Source organism: Macaca nemestrina, chromosome 2, assembly GCF_043159975.1.
Source record: "Macaca nemestrina isolate mMacNem1 chromosome 2, mMacNem.hap1, whole genome shotgun sequence".
NCBI lineage: Eukaryota > Metazoa > Chordata > Mammalia > Primates > Cercopithecidae > Macaca > Macaca nemestrina.
The window spans coordinates 181,874,859-181,889,844 of NC_092126.1; the positions used below are offsets into that span (position 1 = coordinate 181,874,859).

At 39.7% G+C, this 14,986-nt stretch overlaps 1 protein-coding gene across 6 annotated transcripts in view; it reads right to left on the minus strand.

Moving 5' to 3' along the window:
* The window catches only part of LOC105477503 (neurexophilin and PC-esterase domain family member 3), a 41,771-nt gene that overhangs the window by 4,909 nt on the left and 21,876 nt on the right, over nt 1–14,986 (minus strand). For all 6 annotated transcript variants that reach the window (XM_011734060.3, XM_011734061.3, XM_071092509.1 and 3 more), the window contains 2 exons: nt 11,522–11,595; nt 1,525–1,731 (listed from right to left, as the gene is read on the minus strand). In XM_011734060.3, coding sequence (XP_011732362.1) covers nt 1,525–1,731; nt 11,522–11,595 — 281 coding nt within the window. The remainder of the gene's footprint in view (nt 1–1,524; nt 1,732–11,521; nt 11,596–14,986) is intronic.

Below are 14,986 nucleotides of genomic sequence, written 5' to 3' on the forward strand. Positions count from 1 at the left end.
GTGAAGATATGTCTGTAAAGCATATGGTGGGAAGTGATCAAAATAGTCAGTGTGATCCTTGCTATCAAAGGAAATACCAAGCTACATCATTAGAATTTAAGAAGCAACTACAGACACCTAGAAAGGCCCCCGCTGGTCAGCATCACATCAAACCTTGTCTAGCATCATGCCATACAAAGTATTTCCCTTCTCCTAATGTATAACTTATACTTTATCAAACAAAGCTTAGTTATATCTGTTTCCATTTAAAAAACAAGCAAAACAAAAAGTGGAATTGACTTTACACTGTTGGGGACAATATCTACTTCCTCCTTTCCTTCTAAAAATTCAATTCAAAACTAAGTTGAGGCCAGGTGTGAGCCACCAGCACTTCGGGAGGTGGAGGCGGGCAGACTGCTTGAGCATGAGAATTCGAGACTAGCCTGAGCAACTCAGTGAGACCTTGTCTCTACAAAAAATACAAAAAATTAGTCGAGTGCAGTGGCTCACACCTGTGGTCCCAAACGCTTGGGAGGCTGAGGTGGGAGGATCACTTGAGCCCAGGAGGTTGAGGCTGCAGTGAGCCACGATCACACCATTGCACTCCAGTCTGAGTGAGAGAGGGAGACCTCGATCAATCAATCAATAAATAAAACTAAGTTGACCTAATAAATAAAGAGCTGATAAAAAAAAAACACAAACAACTCACAACAAACTATCAGGCTTTACTTTATTAAAAGCCTTGCCCACACACAGCCATTAAAAACAGTTCCCACAAAACCATTTATCAGCTCTCTAAATTGTAAGCAGGGTCTTTATTTCTGCTCCTTCAGGATCCCTCCTTCCTCACCTCATCCACACCCCTTCCAGAAAGAGAAGAATGCCCTTGTGAAGAAGGAGTGCGCCTCCAACCGCTGTGGTTTGTTCTGAGTGTGGAGAATAGCCCCAGAGCCAAGCAGAGAAATCAAGAAGTTAAGAATGCTGGAACTTACCCAGGCTCCCTCAGGAGGAGCCAACTCCATTTCAGAGTCACACCAATGGTAGGCCCAATGGATGACACAGGGATGGCTTTGCTGCAAGGATGCAATATGGACCACCACAGGTCTGGCTGCTTCCTTCTACTTAAAGCTACTATAAACTTGGAGCTGGATGAGACAGAACTAGGGGAGAAGCAACTGGAAATGCCCACCTCTATTTACAACCCATAATATTAGAAGTGAAAGACACCTGTGAAGTGACATGGTCCAGCTGTCTCATCTCACACATGGAGAAATGAAGCCCTAAAAAGTAAATGACTTGTCCAAAGTCATACAGCTCATCAGTGCCATAAACCTCAATGAGAACCCAGTGCTTCCATGAGTACAACACAACACAGCTATTGATGAGAAACTGTCACACCTCTCTCCAGGGTACGAGTACCTCTTTAGTCCTACAGAGAAATAAATGTTTCCTCACCTGATAACCTTTCTTCAGGCACCTGAGTGAGCCTGCTGATTTCAAAGCCGATGTGGGAAAGGGTTATGAAACAAAAGGCAAAGTACCAACCTGGAACAAACGTTGTAAGGTATTCAAACCATTGCCTGATGGTTGAGTCACCAAATAAATGCACCACTTTTCTTTGTAAGCACTCTGTAATGTTGTCAGGGTCATTAAACTGACGCATCTTCAACTTTCTGGGCCTCCACTGGTCTTTATAATAATACCCAGAAGGAAAAGTTCCTAAGCCTTGAGATAGTTCTAGATTGTTAGTCTCTGTAAAGAAAAATGAAAAACAAGTATTTTAATATTTTCATCCAACAATAGATGAAAAATGTCCCAAGAAACAATTATGCCCATGTATTTGTTAGCCTGATGGCATATGGGAAACATTTCCTGCTGTCAGATCTCAAATCCCAGACTTTTCTCCTCAGTAAAAAAAGGTTTTCTACAGCCATAAAAAAGAACGAGTTCATGTCCTTTGCAGGGACATGGATGAAGCTGCAAGTCATCATTCTCGGCAAACTAACACAGGAACAGAAAACCAAACAACTCATGTTCTCCCTCGTAAGCAAGAGCTGAACAACAAGAACACATGGACACAAGGAGGGGAACATCACATACTGGGGCCTGTCGGGGGGTGGGGGGCAAGGGGAGGGAGAGCATTAGGACAAATACAAGGCTTAAAACCTAGATGATGGGTTGACAGGTGCAGCAAACCACATGTATACCTATGTAACAAATCTGCACATTCTGCACACGTATCCCAGAACTTAAAGTAAAATTTAAAAAAAAAAAAAGTTTTTCCTTTGTACAAAAATGGGAAGATCTGAAATGGGCATGAGCATGTTGGTGGACAGAAAGGAAAGGAGGGACTTTCAGCATTCCCTCTACTTACATTTTTTTTGAGATGGAGTCTCACTCTTTTTGCCCAGGCTGGAGTACAGTGGCACAATCTTGGCTCACTGCAACCTCCACCTCCTGGGTTCAAGCGATTCTCCTGCCTCAGCCTCCCAAGTAGCTGGGATTACAGGCATGCACTACTATGCCTAGCTAACTTTTGCTTTTTTTTTTTTTTTTAGACAGAGTCTCACTCTGTCGCCAGGCTGAAGTGCAGTGGTGCAATCTCAGCTCACTGCAACCTCCACCTCCCGGGTTCAAGCAATTCTCCTGCCTCACCCTTCCAAGTAGCTGGGACTACAGGCATGCACCCAGCTAATTTTTGTATTTTTAGTAGAGACAGGGTTTCACCATGTTGGCCAGGATGGTCTTGAATTCTCTTGACCTCGTGATCCACCCGCCTCGACCTCCCAAAGTGCTGGGATTACAGGCGTGAGCCACCGCGCCCAGCCAATTTTTGCACTTTTAGTAGAGACAGGGTTTCACCATGTTGCCCAGGCTGATCTCGAACTCCTGATCTCAAGTGATCTGCCTGCCTCGACCTTCCAAAGTGCTAGGATTACAGGCGTGAGCCACCATGCCCAGCCTGATTACAAATGTTTTTATCAAAGCCAAATATAAAGGAAGACAAAACCCAAGAAAATGTGTGGACATAAGCATTTATCCAGCATTCTCCCAGAACAGAAGTTTCTCACCCACATGCCTGCAAGGCAAGTAACAACTTAGACTAATATTTTACACATATGGAGTGGTATTCACTCACTGTTTTCATCCCATTAAAAGCAAAATTACAATCCATGAATCCTACCTTCAAATTTTATTTTTAATTCCAAAAAAAATCACTTAATATGGAGAACTAATGGCAGACAATCTAACGGATTATTCTCCATAATACAAAAGGTTCAGAAAGTCTTCATACATCATGAACAATGCTAAAAATACATCACCAATGTGTACTCCTGGTTGTAACCTAGCTACACATGATAACACAAGCAAAAGGACACCTTTCAGAGGGAGAGTCAACATCCTTCTGCCCTAACACCTCCTGTAGAAAATGCCACTGTGGAAACGACAAACGTTATATGCTTCAAAACAGATTGTAATGGCTAACATTTCTTGCAAGTTTACTCTGCATCAGACACTATTCTGAGCAAACATATTATCTCCTATTCTCACAGTAACTCTTTAAAGCAGCTACTATTGCTATCCCTGCCTTTCAGAACAGCTAAACAACTTGACCAGGGTCCCAGAGCTGAGCTAGTAAGCAGCAAAGTCAGCACCTGGCCCAAGCAGGTGAGCCCAAAGCCCACGATCTTAACCACTGTGTGCTAGGTTACTTCTCAAAGACAATGTTTATAGATGTTAGCCTTTTTTTTTTTTTCTTGAAGATATATATTTATTCATTTCTAACAATTATTCAAACTACAATCTCTAAGAAACCACCAGTTTACATCATTTTCATACACAACCTTTATCATAATCCAGTCATTCTATAGTCACCTATTAAGCCACAATTTGGAATCTAAATGCTTACATAACTCAGAAATTTAATTGAGTCCCCTATTTGTAACTACTTTTAGTTTATTTGACTTGACATTATCTGTGTTACTCCAAATTATTTTGGTTTTTATCCCTCCAAAGAAGATGCTCTATTTGACAGAGAGCGTATCTAATCTTTTTTCTTCGGCATCTGCTAATTCTTTGCAGGTTCAGAGCCCAAGTAGAAAAGGAAACTGAACGCTGATTTTAAAAAGCTTTATTTGGCCACTTTGGGAGGCCGAGGCGGGTGGATCACGAGGTCAGGAGATCGAGACCATCCTGGCTAACATGGTGAAACTCCGTCTCTACCAAAAATATAAAAACTTAGCCAGGCATGGTGGCAGGCGCTTGTAGTCCCAGCAGCTCGGGAGGCTGAGGCAGGAGAATGGCGTGAACCGGGAGGCGGAGCTTGCAGTGAGCCAAGACCGTGCCACTGCACTCCAGCCTGGGCGACAGAGCAAGACTCCGTCTCAAAAAAAAAAAAAAAAAAGAAAAGCTTTATTTGGCAAATGCGATTATCAAAGAAAAATTGGGGGGGGGAGGGTAAATATTTCCTTGGCTTGTTCAGAAATAATTTCTCAACACGTTATCAAGTGTAGCTTTACCATGTTACTGCACCTTGTGCAAAGCTCCCTCATTATATCAGTACATCGAGTGGCATAGCTAGAAAGCTCCAGAGACGATACCTAGGGCCCACAGAAAACATTTACTAGAATAAGAATTAAAAGTAATTTTGATGTTACCATTTTTTACCACTGTTAATTCAGCAGACTCCGTTATTCTGTGTCAAATATGCGTTATAAAGGAAAGTATACCTCACACAGGAAACAATTACCATTTCCATTCAAATGTCAATTATATTTACTACCAGAGCTAAGTCAAGGAAAGCAAATCAATGACTAAATCTGACATTAATTCTTTAAACATGCTGCATGTTACATGAGAAAAATCCTATTTTTTAAATGAAATGCACATACCTATGTTGCCCCCTAATGGTCAGTTGGGACAAAAACATTTCCTGACAATTTTAAGACGATTTTTAAGCAGTCTGTGGCTGTTTAAACGGTGTTTCTTGGAACTCAGAATGCATTTCATGTAAGATAGCTGAGATATGAAAGTCTCCTAAATAGATGATATAACCCCTAATTTACTATTCACATGGAATAAAAATAATGAAAACAAAAAAATAAAAATGAGCTATTATTCAACTTTCTGGTTATCCTGAAAATTGCTGGTGAAGAAAAAAGTTTAAACAGAGGTGGTTGTAAAAGCAGATATGAAGACTTGGGCAAAACCAGAAGGGATATTTTTTATTATTTGAAAGTAACGTCCCTGTATCTCTAAAATGTCTTGGCTTCTCTTTAAAGCCCATGGTTTGCCTTTTCCTCAACAGGGTGTCATCCGTGTAATCCATTAGCCACAGGGAGGGCCAAAGATGGAACAAAACAAAGGAGAAAAAGGCATAGAGAAATTTCCCTAAATAATCCAGAAAGAGCTGGACAAAAGGAACACAACGTGAATGGAGGTGGAGCGGGGCGGGGAGGGCCGCGGGGTGAGCACGTGCAGCAAACCTGTCCCTTCATTTTATGGTATGGAATTGTCTGCAGAATTAAGAACAGTAAAAGGCAGGGCAATGGGGAGTACACAGTTTATAAGGGGAAAAAAGACAAGACAGAAGAAATGGGATCAACCAATTCCCTGCACCAGAGATTGCCATGAGCATAGGAAGCTTGGGATAAGGTCAGTAGGGAGGGATAGGATGAGGCAGGATGAGGAATGGGGACAGTGTGTATTGAACTGGTTAGAAACACTCTGCCAAGCGCTGGGAATATGAGAAGGGCCCAGCTACATAGCAATTGTAATGGCTTGAGTTTGAGTTTACGCCTTGAATTCCCCCTATGAAACCCTGGAAATTTACTTTTCTGTCCTATATATTTTACTACCCTAAAACCTCTGCATTTTACAGAGGAAAGCTAAGAATGTTACACAGATAGAAATTCTATGAATTCATAGACTGTTGAATGGGACCTCAGAGAGTAGCTAGTCCAAGTATCTTTTTTTTTTCTTTTGAGATGGAGTCTTGCTCTGTCGCCCAGACTGGAGTGCAGTGGTGCGATCTCGGCTCACTGCAAGTTCCACCTCCTGGGTTCACACCATTCTCCTGCCTCAGCATCCCAAGTAGCTGGGACTACAGGCACCCGCCACCACGCCCAGCTAATTTTTTGTATTTTTAGTAGAGACGGGGTTTCACCATGTAGTCAGGATGGTCTCGATCTCCTGACCTCGTGATCCACCCACCTCAGCCTCCCAAAATGCTGGGATTACAGGCGTGAGCCACCGCGCCTGGCCGTCCAAATATCTTTTAAAGATGAAGAAAGCAAGTAACAGAGTGACTTGACAAAGTTTCCCAGTAAGTATAGAGGCAGGTAGTGGTAGATGTGGTACCATTTACAAAGACAAATACATTTCACTGATATATTGAGGAGGCTTCCTTCCCTCAAATGATTTTTATATGCAGAACATGTGCCCTTTGATTTCCAGGTTAACTAAGTTAAAGACATTCTATATCAAATTCTTTTTTCCAGCAATTGGAAAGTAGTTGTTTTTAAAATAGCTTTGTCCCTTTGACATCTGCATCCAGTTAGTTAAATTTTAAAAAAATAAAATAGCTTTGTCACATTTGTTATAACATTTATCTGCCATTTTTTAGAAATCAATATCAGATGAGGTCTCATCCATAAAATGCCTAGTTTCATTTTTGCTGCATAACATGAAACACTATCATTGACTTCATGATCTGTATACTAGAAGGTTGATACATTTGACTACTGTAGACCGGGCACGGTGGCTCATACCTGTAATACCCAACACTTTGGGAGGCCAAGGCAGGCGGATTACTTGAGGTCAAGAGTTCCAGACCAGCCTGGCCAACATGCAAAACGACATCTTTACTAAAAATACAAAAATTAGCCAGGCATGGTGGCATTGTGCCTGTAATCGTAGCTACTTGGGAAGCTGAGGCAGGAGAATTGCTTGAACCCGGGAGGCAGAGGTTTTAATGAGCCGAGATCACACTACTATACTCCAGCCTGCGTGACAGAGCGAGACACCTTCTCAAAAAAAACAAAAAAAGTAACTACTGCAGGCAAACCAAAGCATCAAGACATCATTGGCCATACCTCCTAAACATGGTTAAGGGTCAGTAGGGAAAATGCTAGATGAAGAGTCACAGGACCTAGTCTAAGTCTGTCTCCACATCTCCAACTCTGAGACTTCAGAAATCATTTAAACTTTCATCTTATTCCCTAACTACACCCTCAAAGTCTAGCCTAACAGAGAAGGAATCAAAATGATAACACAGTAAGTGAAATCTCTGGATTCCGGTTACATCATCCATAAAATGGGTCAACTACTAGTAATTTTGAAGGGTTACTGTGAAAATTCAATACTGTAATAGTGTGAATAGTAAAGCGCATGCTAGAGTCCTGGAAACATCCTGTGTGTTCTAAACGTTCAATAACTTGGTCTAGATGGTAGTTATTTTATTAGTTTTCTATTGCTGTGTAACACATCACCACAAACTTACTGGCTTAAAAACAAGGGACATTTACTAACCCGCAGATCTGCAGGTCAGGAGTTTGAGACATAGCATAACTGTGTTCTCTCCTCAGTCTCACAGGCTGAAATCAGGATGTTATCAGGGCTGTGTTCTCTGAGAAGAGCCTTCAGAAAGGTCATTCAAGGCCAGGCGCGTGGCTCACATCTGTAATCCCAGCACTTTAGGAGGCCGAGGCGGGCAGATTGCTTGAGCTCAGGAGTTCGAGACCAGCCTGGCCAACATACTGAAACCCCATCTCTACTCAAAATAGAAAAATTAGCCAGGAGTGGTGACACACACCTGTAATCCCAGGTACTTGGGAGGCCGAGGCACAAGAATCGCTTGAACACAGGAGGCAGAGATTTGCAGTGAGCCAGGACTGCACCACTGCACTCCAGCCTAGGCGACAGAGCAAGACTCTGTCTCAAAAACAAACAAAAAACAAACAAACAAAAACAGTTCATTGAAGTTACTGGCAGAACTCAGTTACTTGTGGTTTTAAGACCCATTTCCTTGATGGTTATCAGCCAGGAGATGCCCTCCAGCTCCTAGAAGTTGCCTATATTCCTAGCCATGTGGCCCCCTTCATCTTTAAAACCAGCAACAAATAATCTCCCTCACATGGAATCTTTCTTTCTTCAGGAAGAACATGGCCCCTGTTAAGGGCTTATCTGATCTAAGGTCAGGTCTACCTAGGATAATGTCACTCTCTTAAAGTCAACTTTGTCATATAACATAATCAAATCACAGGAATGATACACCATCATATTTACACGTCCCTCCCACACTTAAGAGGAAGGAGATTATGTAAAAGTATAGATCACTGAAAGTCCTCTTAGTATTCAACCTACCACAGCTACAAAGATAACACACAAATGTAAAATTTCATTGTTCTTATCTATACTGTTGCTATTAGATCGAGTCTTATCCTAAACTCTCAGTAAGTTCCCCCCAAAAATATAACCTCAAGTTGTTGATGAGGTTAGAATCTGTCAAGGTTCCTGAGCCACTTAGCTGTGATAATCTGGGGACCACATTACAGGTACTAATGAAAACTCAGCAGTAATTCTGGCACTAGGAAAATCTGACATAAACCAGATGCTTGCCCTTAATAAGGTAGTCAACTAGAATTACAAACTGTTTTCCCTTGCTTTTGACTGGAATTATGACCACAAGTAGCAGTAGCACTGGCAATCTCAAGCAACCTAAATATGAATCTTAACAATAATTTTACCTTGTAAGAATATTAATTAGCTAATACATAAATACAATTTCATAGGGGAAAAAAACTTCAAAATATAGAACTCATAAGTGAAATAAAAGTACAAATACTATAAACCCCTTCTAAGGCTAAAGCAAAGAAAATACAACACAAGCCTCAAATACCTTGTGGTGCCAGAAAGGAAGTGCTCAAAACAAACAAAAGGATGAGAGCACACAGGGTGACAAAAGGGCATAAAGAAGCCAAACTGAAAGCATTCTCAACTGCCAAAACTGGAACAATTTGAGCAAAAATAAAAGAAAATAAAATAATGATGGAATTGGATTGGATTATAACCCAAAGAATGAAATTATCATGAGTCTACACTGATATAAATACTTAAAATGAAGAAGGGACAACTCTTCTTTGCAGAATTCCAACTAATAAACGTTGAAAGATTGAGAGACATTAAAAGTCACAATTAGAATGCCACCAAAATCATTGCCACAGGCAAGATCTGATGAACCCTGATGAATGCTAAAATTAGTTGGTGAAAGTTTAAGCAGAAACAGAATGTTTGCATAGAATGAAGTAAAAGAAGGAAAAATACGAGCCCTTTATTTAGGGTCTTTGAGTGCCCCCTGGTGGTCAATCGAGTGAAATTCAATGAAGTTCTGCCAAGCTGGGTTCCTTCTATATTCCATAAAGCAATTGCCCTTCTCTTTTCTTTCCAATTATATACCTGTTACAAGAAGATGGTTTTCCTATTAAAAACCAGGATATTCTGCTCCTACTAATTCATACTTTCTTCCTCTAAAAGTATATCAAAAGTCTCACTAATTACCAAATCTATCTTCCCTCTAACCAGAAGAGTAAATCATAAAACCATAGCCACTTCCTGGTTGATCCTCAAGACTTGTCAGGTACAGGTAAACTTTCCAAAGTTCCTCCCACTGACCATCCCTGGGACACCTAGGGACATCACAATAAGGGCAAGCCAGTCGAAGACTGTGAGAAAGGAGGACAGATCCAGTAGTGGGAGAGAGGGCCTCCTGAGGATATCAGACATGGAGAGTGTTTAGAGCACAGTACTACCGAAGAACACCATGTCTACTGACATCTTGACAATCTAAGCAATCTAAGGCCCAAACAGATAAAAGATAAATATTTCCATTATTGAAGTCTCATATACAAAGCCTCTAAAATTAGTAATTCATTTGGTTCAAGTAAATCAAAAACAGCTCTTCGTCAGGAAAAGACTGGGAATTCTTGTGGCATACAATAGTAGAGACAAGGGATATAAACTGGCAGTGCCCTGGCTGCATATGGGCCAAACGGATTTCATTTAGCCCATACAATATTTTCAAAGTCTTGAATTAGATGTCAATGTTCTAAAATCTGGAGATATCACATTTAAAAAATCAAAGTTTCTGGTTTCTCTTGGAAAAAACAAATCTATGGATCTGCCCATATAGGGTTTGTTTCTACATGGTAACAAAGGAGCAGAAACTGAAAAGAGGCTGCCCCTTGAGATGGTCCTTGCTTTTCAGTTCCTTCCCCACCACTCAAACAAGGCATGTGGCTAATATCCACTCTGCTTGATCCATATGTATTAAATATTGAGCCCCTGAAGCAAAAGGGTTTACAACATCTACAGAGTAGAGTACTATTAGTTAATATACTTATAAAAGCTAGAAGGACCTTGCCCGCCATCTGTATAAGCTTCATTAGTAACGTTCATCCCTTCTTTCTAAAAATCACGATAGCTAATTATATCTGTTCTGCAAAAACATAACATAAACATTTGCTGCTCTGAATTTTGTTCTTTTACTATTAATATTCTACAGCAATAAATCAGAGTCACCCAAAAAGTTTGTTAAAACATGAACTGCTGGGCCCCACCAGCCAGGGTTTCTGTTTCAGTCGTCTGAGCTGGGACTTGAGAATCTGCAATTCTATCAGGTCTCCTGGTAATGCTGATGCCATGGATCCACAGATCACACTTTGAGAACAGCTGCTATTCTCCAACCCAATGTTTTTTATTTTAAACATTTCCATTATAATTTTACCCATATGTCTCAAGTATCTCTAGAAAAGCAATGTCCTACACAACTTTTTGTGATGATGGATAAATTCTATATAAAATGCTGTCTATATATAGTTATTCGGCATGTGTGATTAAATAACTAGATTTTGAATTTTATTTAATCTTAATTAAATTTGAATCACTACATTGACTAGTTGCTATCACATTGGACAACATTGTTCAAAGACTCAAGGAGCCAAACAGAAGAAGGCTGGCAAGAGAAGAAAATTTTTACATGAGCATAAATAGCAAAACTCGGCCATGCACATGTCTGTAATCCCAGCACTTTGGGAGGCCAAGGTGGGAGGATTGCTTGAGCTCAGGAGTTCAAGACCATCCTGGGCAACACGGCAAAAAATTGTCTCTGCAAAAAAAATACAAAAATCAGCCAGGTGTGGTGGTGTATGCCTGTAGTCCCAGCTACTTGAGAGGCTGAGGTGGGAGGATCACTTGAGCCCAGGAGGTCAAGGCTGCAGTGAGTCAAGATTGTGCCACTGCACTCCAGCCTAGGTAACAGAGTAAGATCCTGTCTCAAAAAAATAAAATAAAATAACAATAATTACGCACGTAAGATCTGATTTTTTAAATCAAACAGTACTTTTAATATTTTCAATTGTGACCAGAAGTAACTATGGCATATAAGTTTTTGCAGCATAAATGAAACAACAGAGCCTCAACCCACTTAGTAAGAAAAACAATAAATCATCAAGCTTATTCTTTTTTTTTTTTTTTTTTTTTTTACCTTTTATTCTTCTGGGAATCACAGTTACCCAATCAGGTCCACTGGAGTTGATTGGCATTTTGATATTGACACCACTTTAAGAGGAATAAAAAAGCACAAGCTCAGGTTCAGGAACATTTATTTTCAGATATATGTCTTTACTTGCAAATGATAAAATGACTAATTTCACAGAGACTTATGATGATGAAACATACTTATGAATGTTAACCAACACAAATAATAAACTGGGTTTCTTATAATAAGCAGGTTATATGTATATAAAAACTGAAAAAAATTAAATTGATTCTTAAAATTTCACTCCACTGTATACTGCTAAGAGCGCAAACTCCAAAATGATCAATTCTGGTTTGAATGATGTACTCCCCTCGGACTCAGAGAATGGCTCACACTGACAAGAACGTCTACTTTGTCATTATCTAGTTTTCAGGCTGCAAGTTCATGCTGCATTAAGTCATGTATCTGACTCCTTAGGCCTTTTCCAGATCTCAGAGGAGTCCTACATGGGACACTTGCCCCCAGATATTTACTTATGCAGTACTTTGCTCATCATTACCAGGACTCTCTAGTGTCTGTTCCCCTTACTAAAACATGTACTACTCGAGGGAGGCAGCAGGGGAAAAAAGTAAAATACAATAAAACATATACTACTCAAAGACAAGGGTGATGCCTCATTCATCTTTGCATCCTAGCACAGGCCCTGGTCTAGAATCCATACTCTATTTTTGGAGGGCTGCATTAAAACGTGGGGGAGGGTGGAGGTAAGGAGAAAAGCACTGAAAATTCAGGGCAACTATTCCAGAAACTGAGTCACAATAAAACTAGGCCTCATGTACTTAGACCAAAAACAAAAAAATAAAATGTTAACTCCCCAAACTCTTGATATGGGAATATGCAGTCATTTTTTATTATTTCTTCAATTTCAGAAAAAATTGTTTATTCAACAAATAATTCTTAAGCTTCTGAAGCCAGGTACTGTCCTAGAATCCAGGGCTACTACAGTAAGCAAAACACAGCATCTCCTTCTTCATGGAGCTGACACAGAGGAGACAGACAAAAAACAAGTAATGTAGGAAGCATACAGGCCTGGCCACATTAGAGCATAATCGAATTTCATAGCTTAAATAAAGTGATTTTTAAGACAGCACATATAAATTACTTTCATGAGTTTAGAGTTTTATGGTAAGAAAAAAATATATAATTTACTTGTCTATAGTTATAAGAATTATATAATTATTATTGTACAATAATTTTCTTGCAAAAACATAATTTCCTTTATAATTTTCCTGCCAAAATATTTAGCCTCAATCTAATCACATGGAAAGTGAAAACAATAAAGCAAATCCAAAGTAGACTGGGTGTGCTGGCTCATGCCTGTAATCCCAGCACTTTGGGAGGCCGAGACGGGCGGATCTCCTTAAAGCCAGGAGTTTGAGACCAGCCCGGCCAACACAGCAAAACTCCATCTCTACTAAAAATACAAAAATTAGCCAGGTATGGTGGTGCACGCCTAGTAGTCCCAGCTACTCCGAAGGGTGAGGCACAAGAATCACTTGATCCCAGGAAGTAAAGTGAGCTGAAGGTTACAGTGAGCTGAGATCACTGCATTGCACCCCAGCCTGGGTGACAGAGCGACACTCTGTCTCGAGAAGAAAAAAAAAAAAAGTAAAGGACATTCTACAAAACAGCAACATCAAAATTGCCAATGTCACACAAAACAAAATAGGCTAAAGAATTCTTTTGGATTAAAGAGATAACCAAACATACTGTGTAAGCATAGATTAAATTAGTTAAAATTTAAAAGATAGCTATAGAAGTCATTATTGGGACAAGTGAAGAAACTTGAATATCTAATATGAACTGCATATTAAATAATAGTACTATAACAATGATAAATGTCCCAAATGTGATCATTATGGTTACATGTTAGAGAAAGTCCATTTTCTTAGAAGAGGCATGTTTATGGAGTGCAGAGCCATGATGTCTGCACCATACTCTCAGATGGTTCAGGGGAAAAAATTATACACAGATACATATAAACACAGAGAAAGAAAAGCAAAATGTGGCAAAACATTAATAATAGTGAATCTAAGTTAAAGGTATATGAGTTCATTGTTATTATTCCTGCAACGTTTCTAAAGATTCAATATTTTTAATAAAAAGTTAGAAAAAAGCAGCAATCATGCTAAAATAAAAGGGAAATGTTGTAGGTGATAAGCCCATTCTTTCAAAAGGCCTTCCCTTATATTAATAGGATCTTTAAGGAAACCCCTGTTGTCCTTTCCAAAACTAACACTTTTATTCCCTTACAGATAAAGAACAAAGATGACATTCCTCTAATTGTTCAACTGTCATTTAGGGAACCAAATACCAAGGCTAAGATTCTTAATTCTTTCTGGTTTAAGTAAGGTTATGAGTTACCAAGGAAGAGAAGTAAAAAAGGTTATCAGTTCAACATATTTGGGCCATGAGCTCAAAACAGTACACCCAAAGATCCCCCAAAAAATCAATTTAAATCTTTTTCTTTTTCTTTTCAGATGGTCTTATGCAATATTTTAGAACCTAAAGAGAATAAAGGATGGAAAATGAAAACCAATTATAAGGACTCTGTCAAATGTTTGCTTTCCAAAAACTTACACCACCTCAAACATTGTTTTCTCAGCAAACGTCCAGGTAAATAGAATTCTGCAATTATTCTACAACACTGTACCATCAACCAGCCTCACCCAGGACATGCAAGTAAGGGCAGGGACAAACACATTATTTTATCCTTGTGGGTTCACGGGTGTTTTTTGTTTTAATGGTAGAATTTACAGTCAGAAATACTTTTAAGTTTTACACTAAGTTAGCTCTCTAAACTTTCTCTATTTTCCACATGGAATTTGAGTCAATTACTATGCTTCTTCCTCTTTGCTAGACCACTAAGTAGACTGACAACATAACTCTATAGGGCAATTACAGTTACCAATCATTTACTATAGATTTCAAAAAAATTATGACAGTGGAATTGGAATGTTCCCAACACAAAGATGATAAATGCTTCAGGCAATGGATACTCCAATTACCCTGATTTGATCATTACCTTTTATATGCTTGTATCAAAATATCATATCTACCTCAAAAATATGTACAACTAGTATGTATCCATACTAATTTAAAAATCTAAAAACACAACTCTAACGGAGCATGGGGGCTCACATCTGTAATTCCAGCCCTTTGGGAGGCCAAGGCAGGAGGACTACTTGAGCCCAGGGGTTCAAGACCAGCCTGGGCAACATAGTGAAACCACATTTCTAAAAAACATACAAAAATTAGCTGGGTGTGGTGGCACACACCTGTAGTCTGACACGGGAGGTGGCGCACACTCGGGAGGCTGAGGCGGGAGAATCGCTCAAACCCGGGATGTCAAGGCTGCAGTGAGCTACAATCATGCCACCGCACTCCAGCCTGGGTGACAAAGTGAGACTC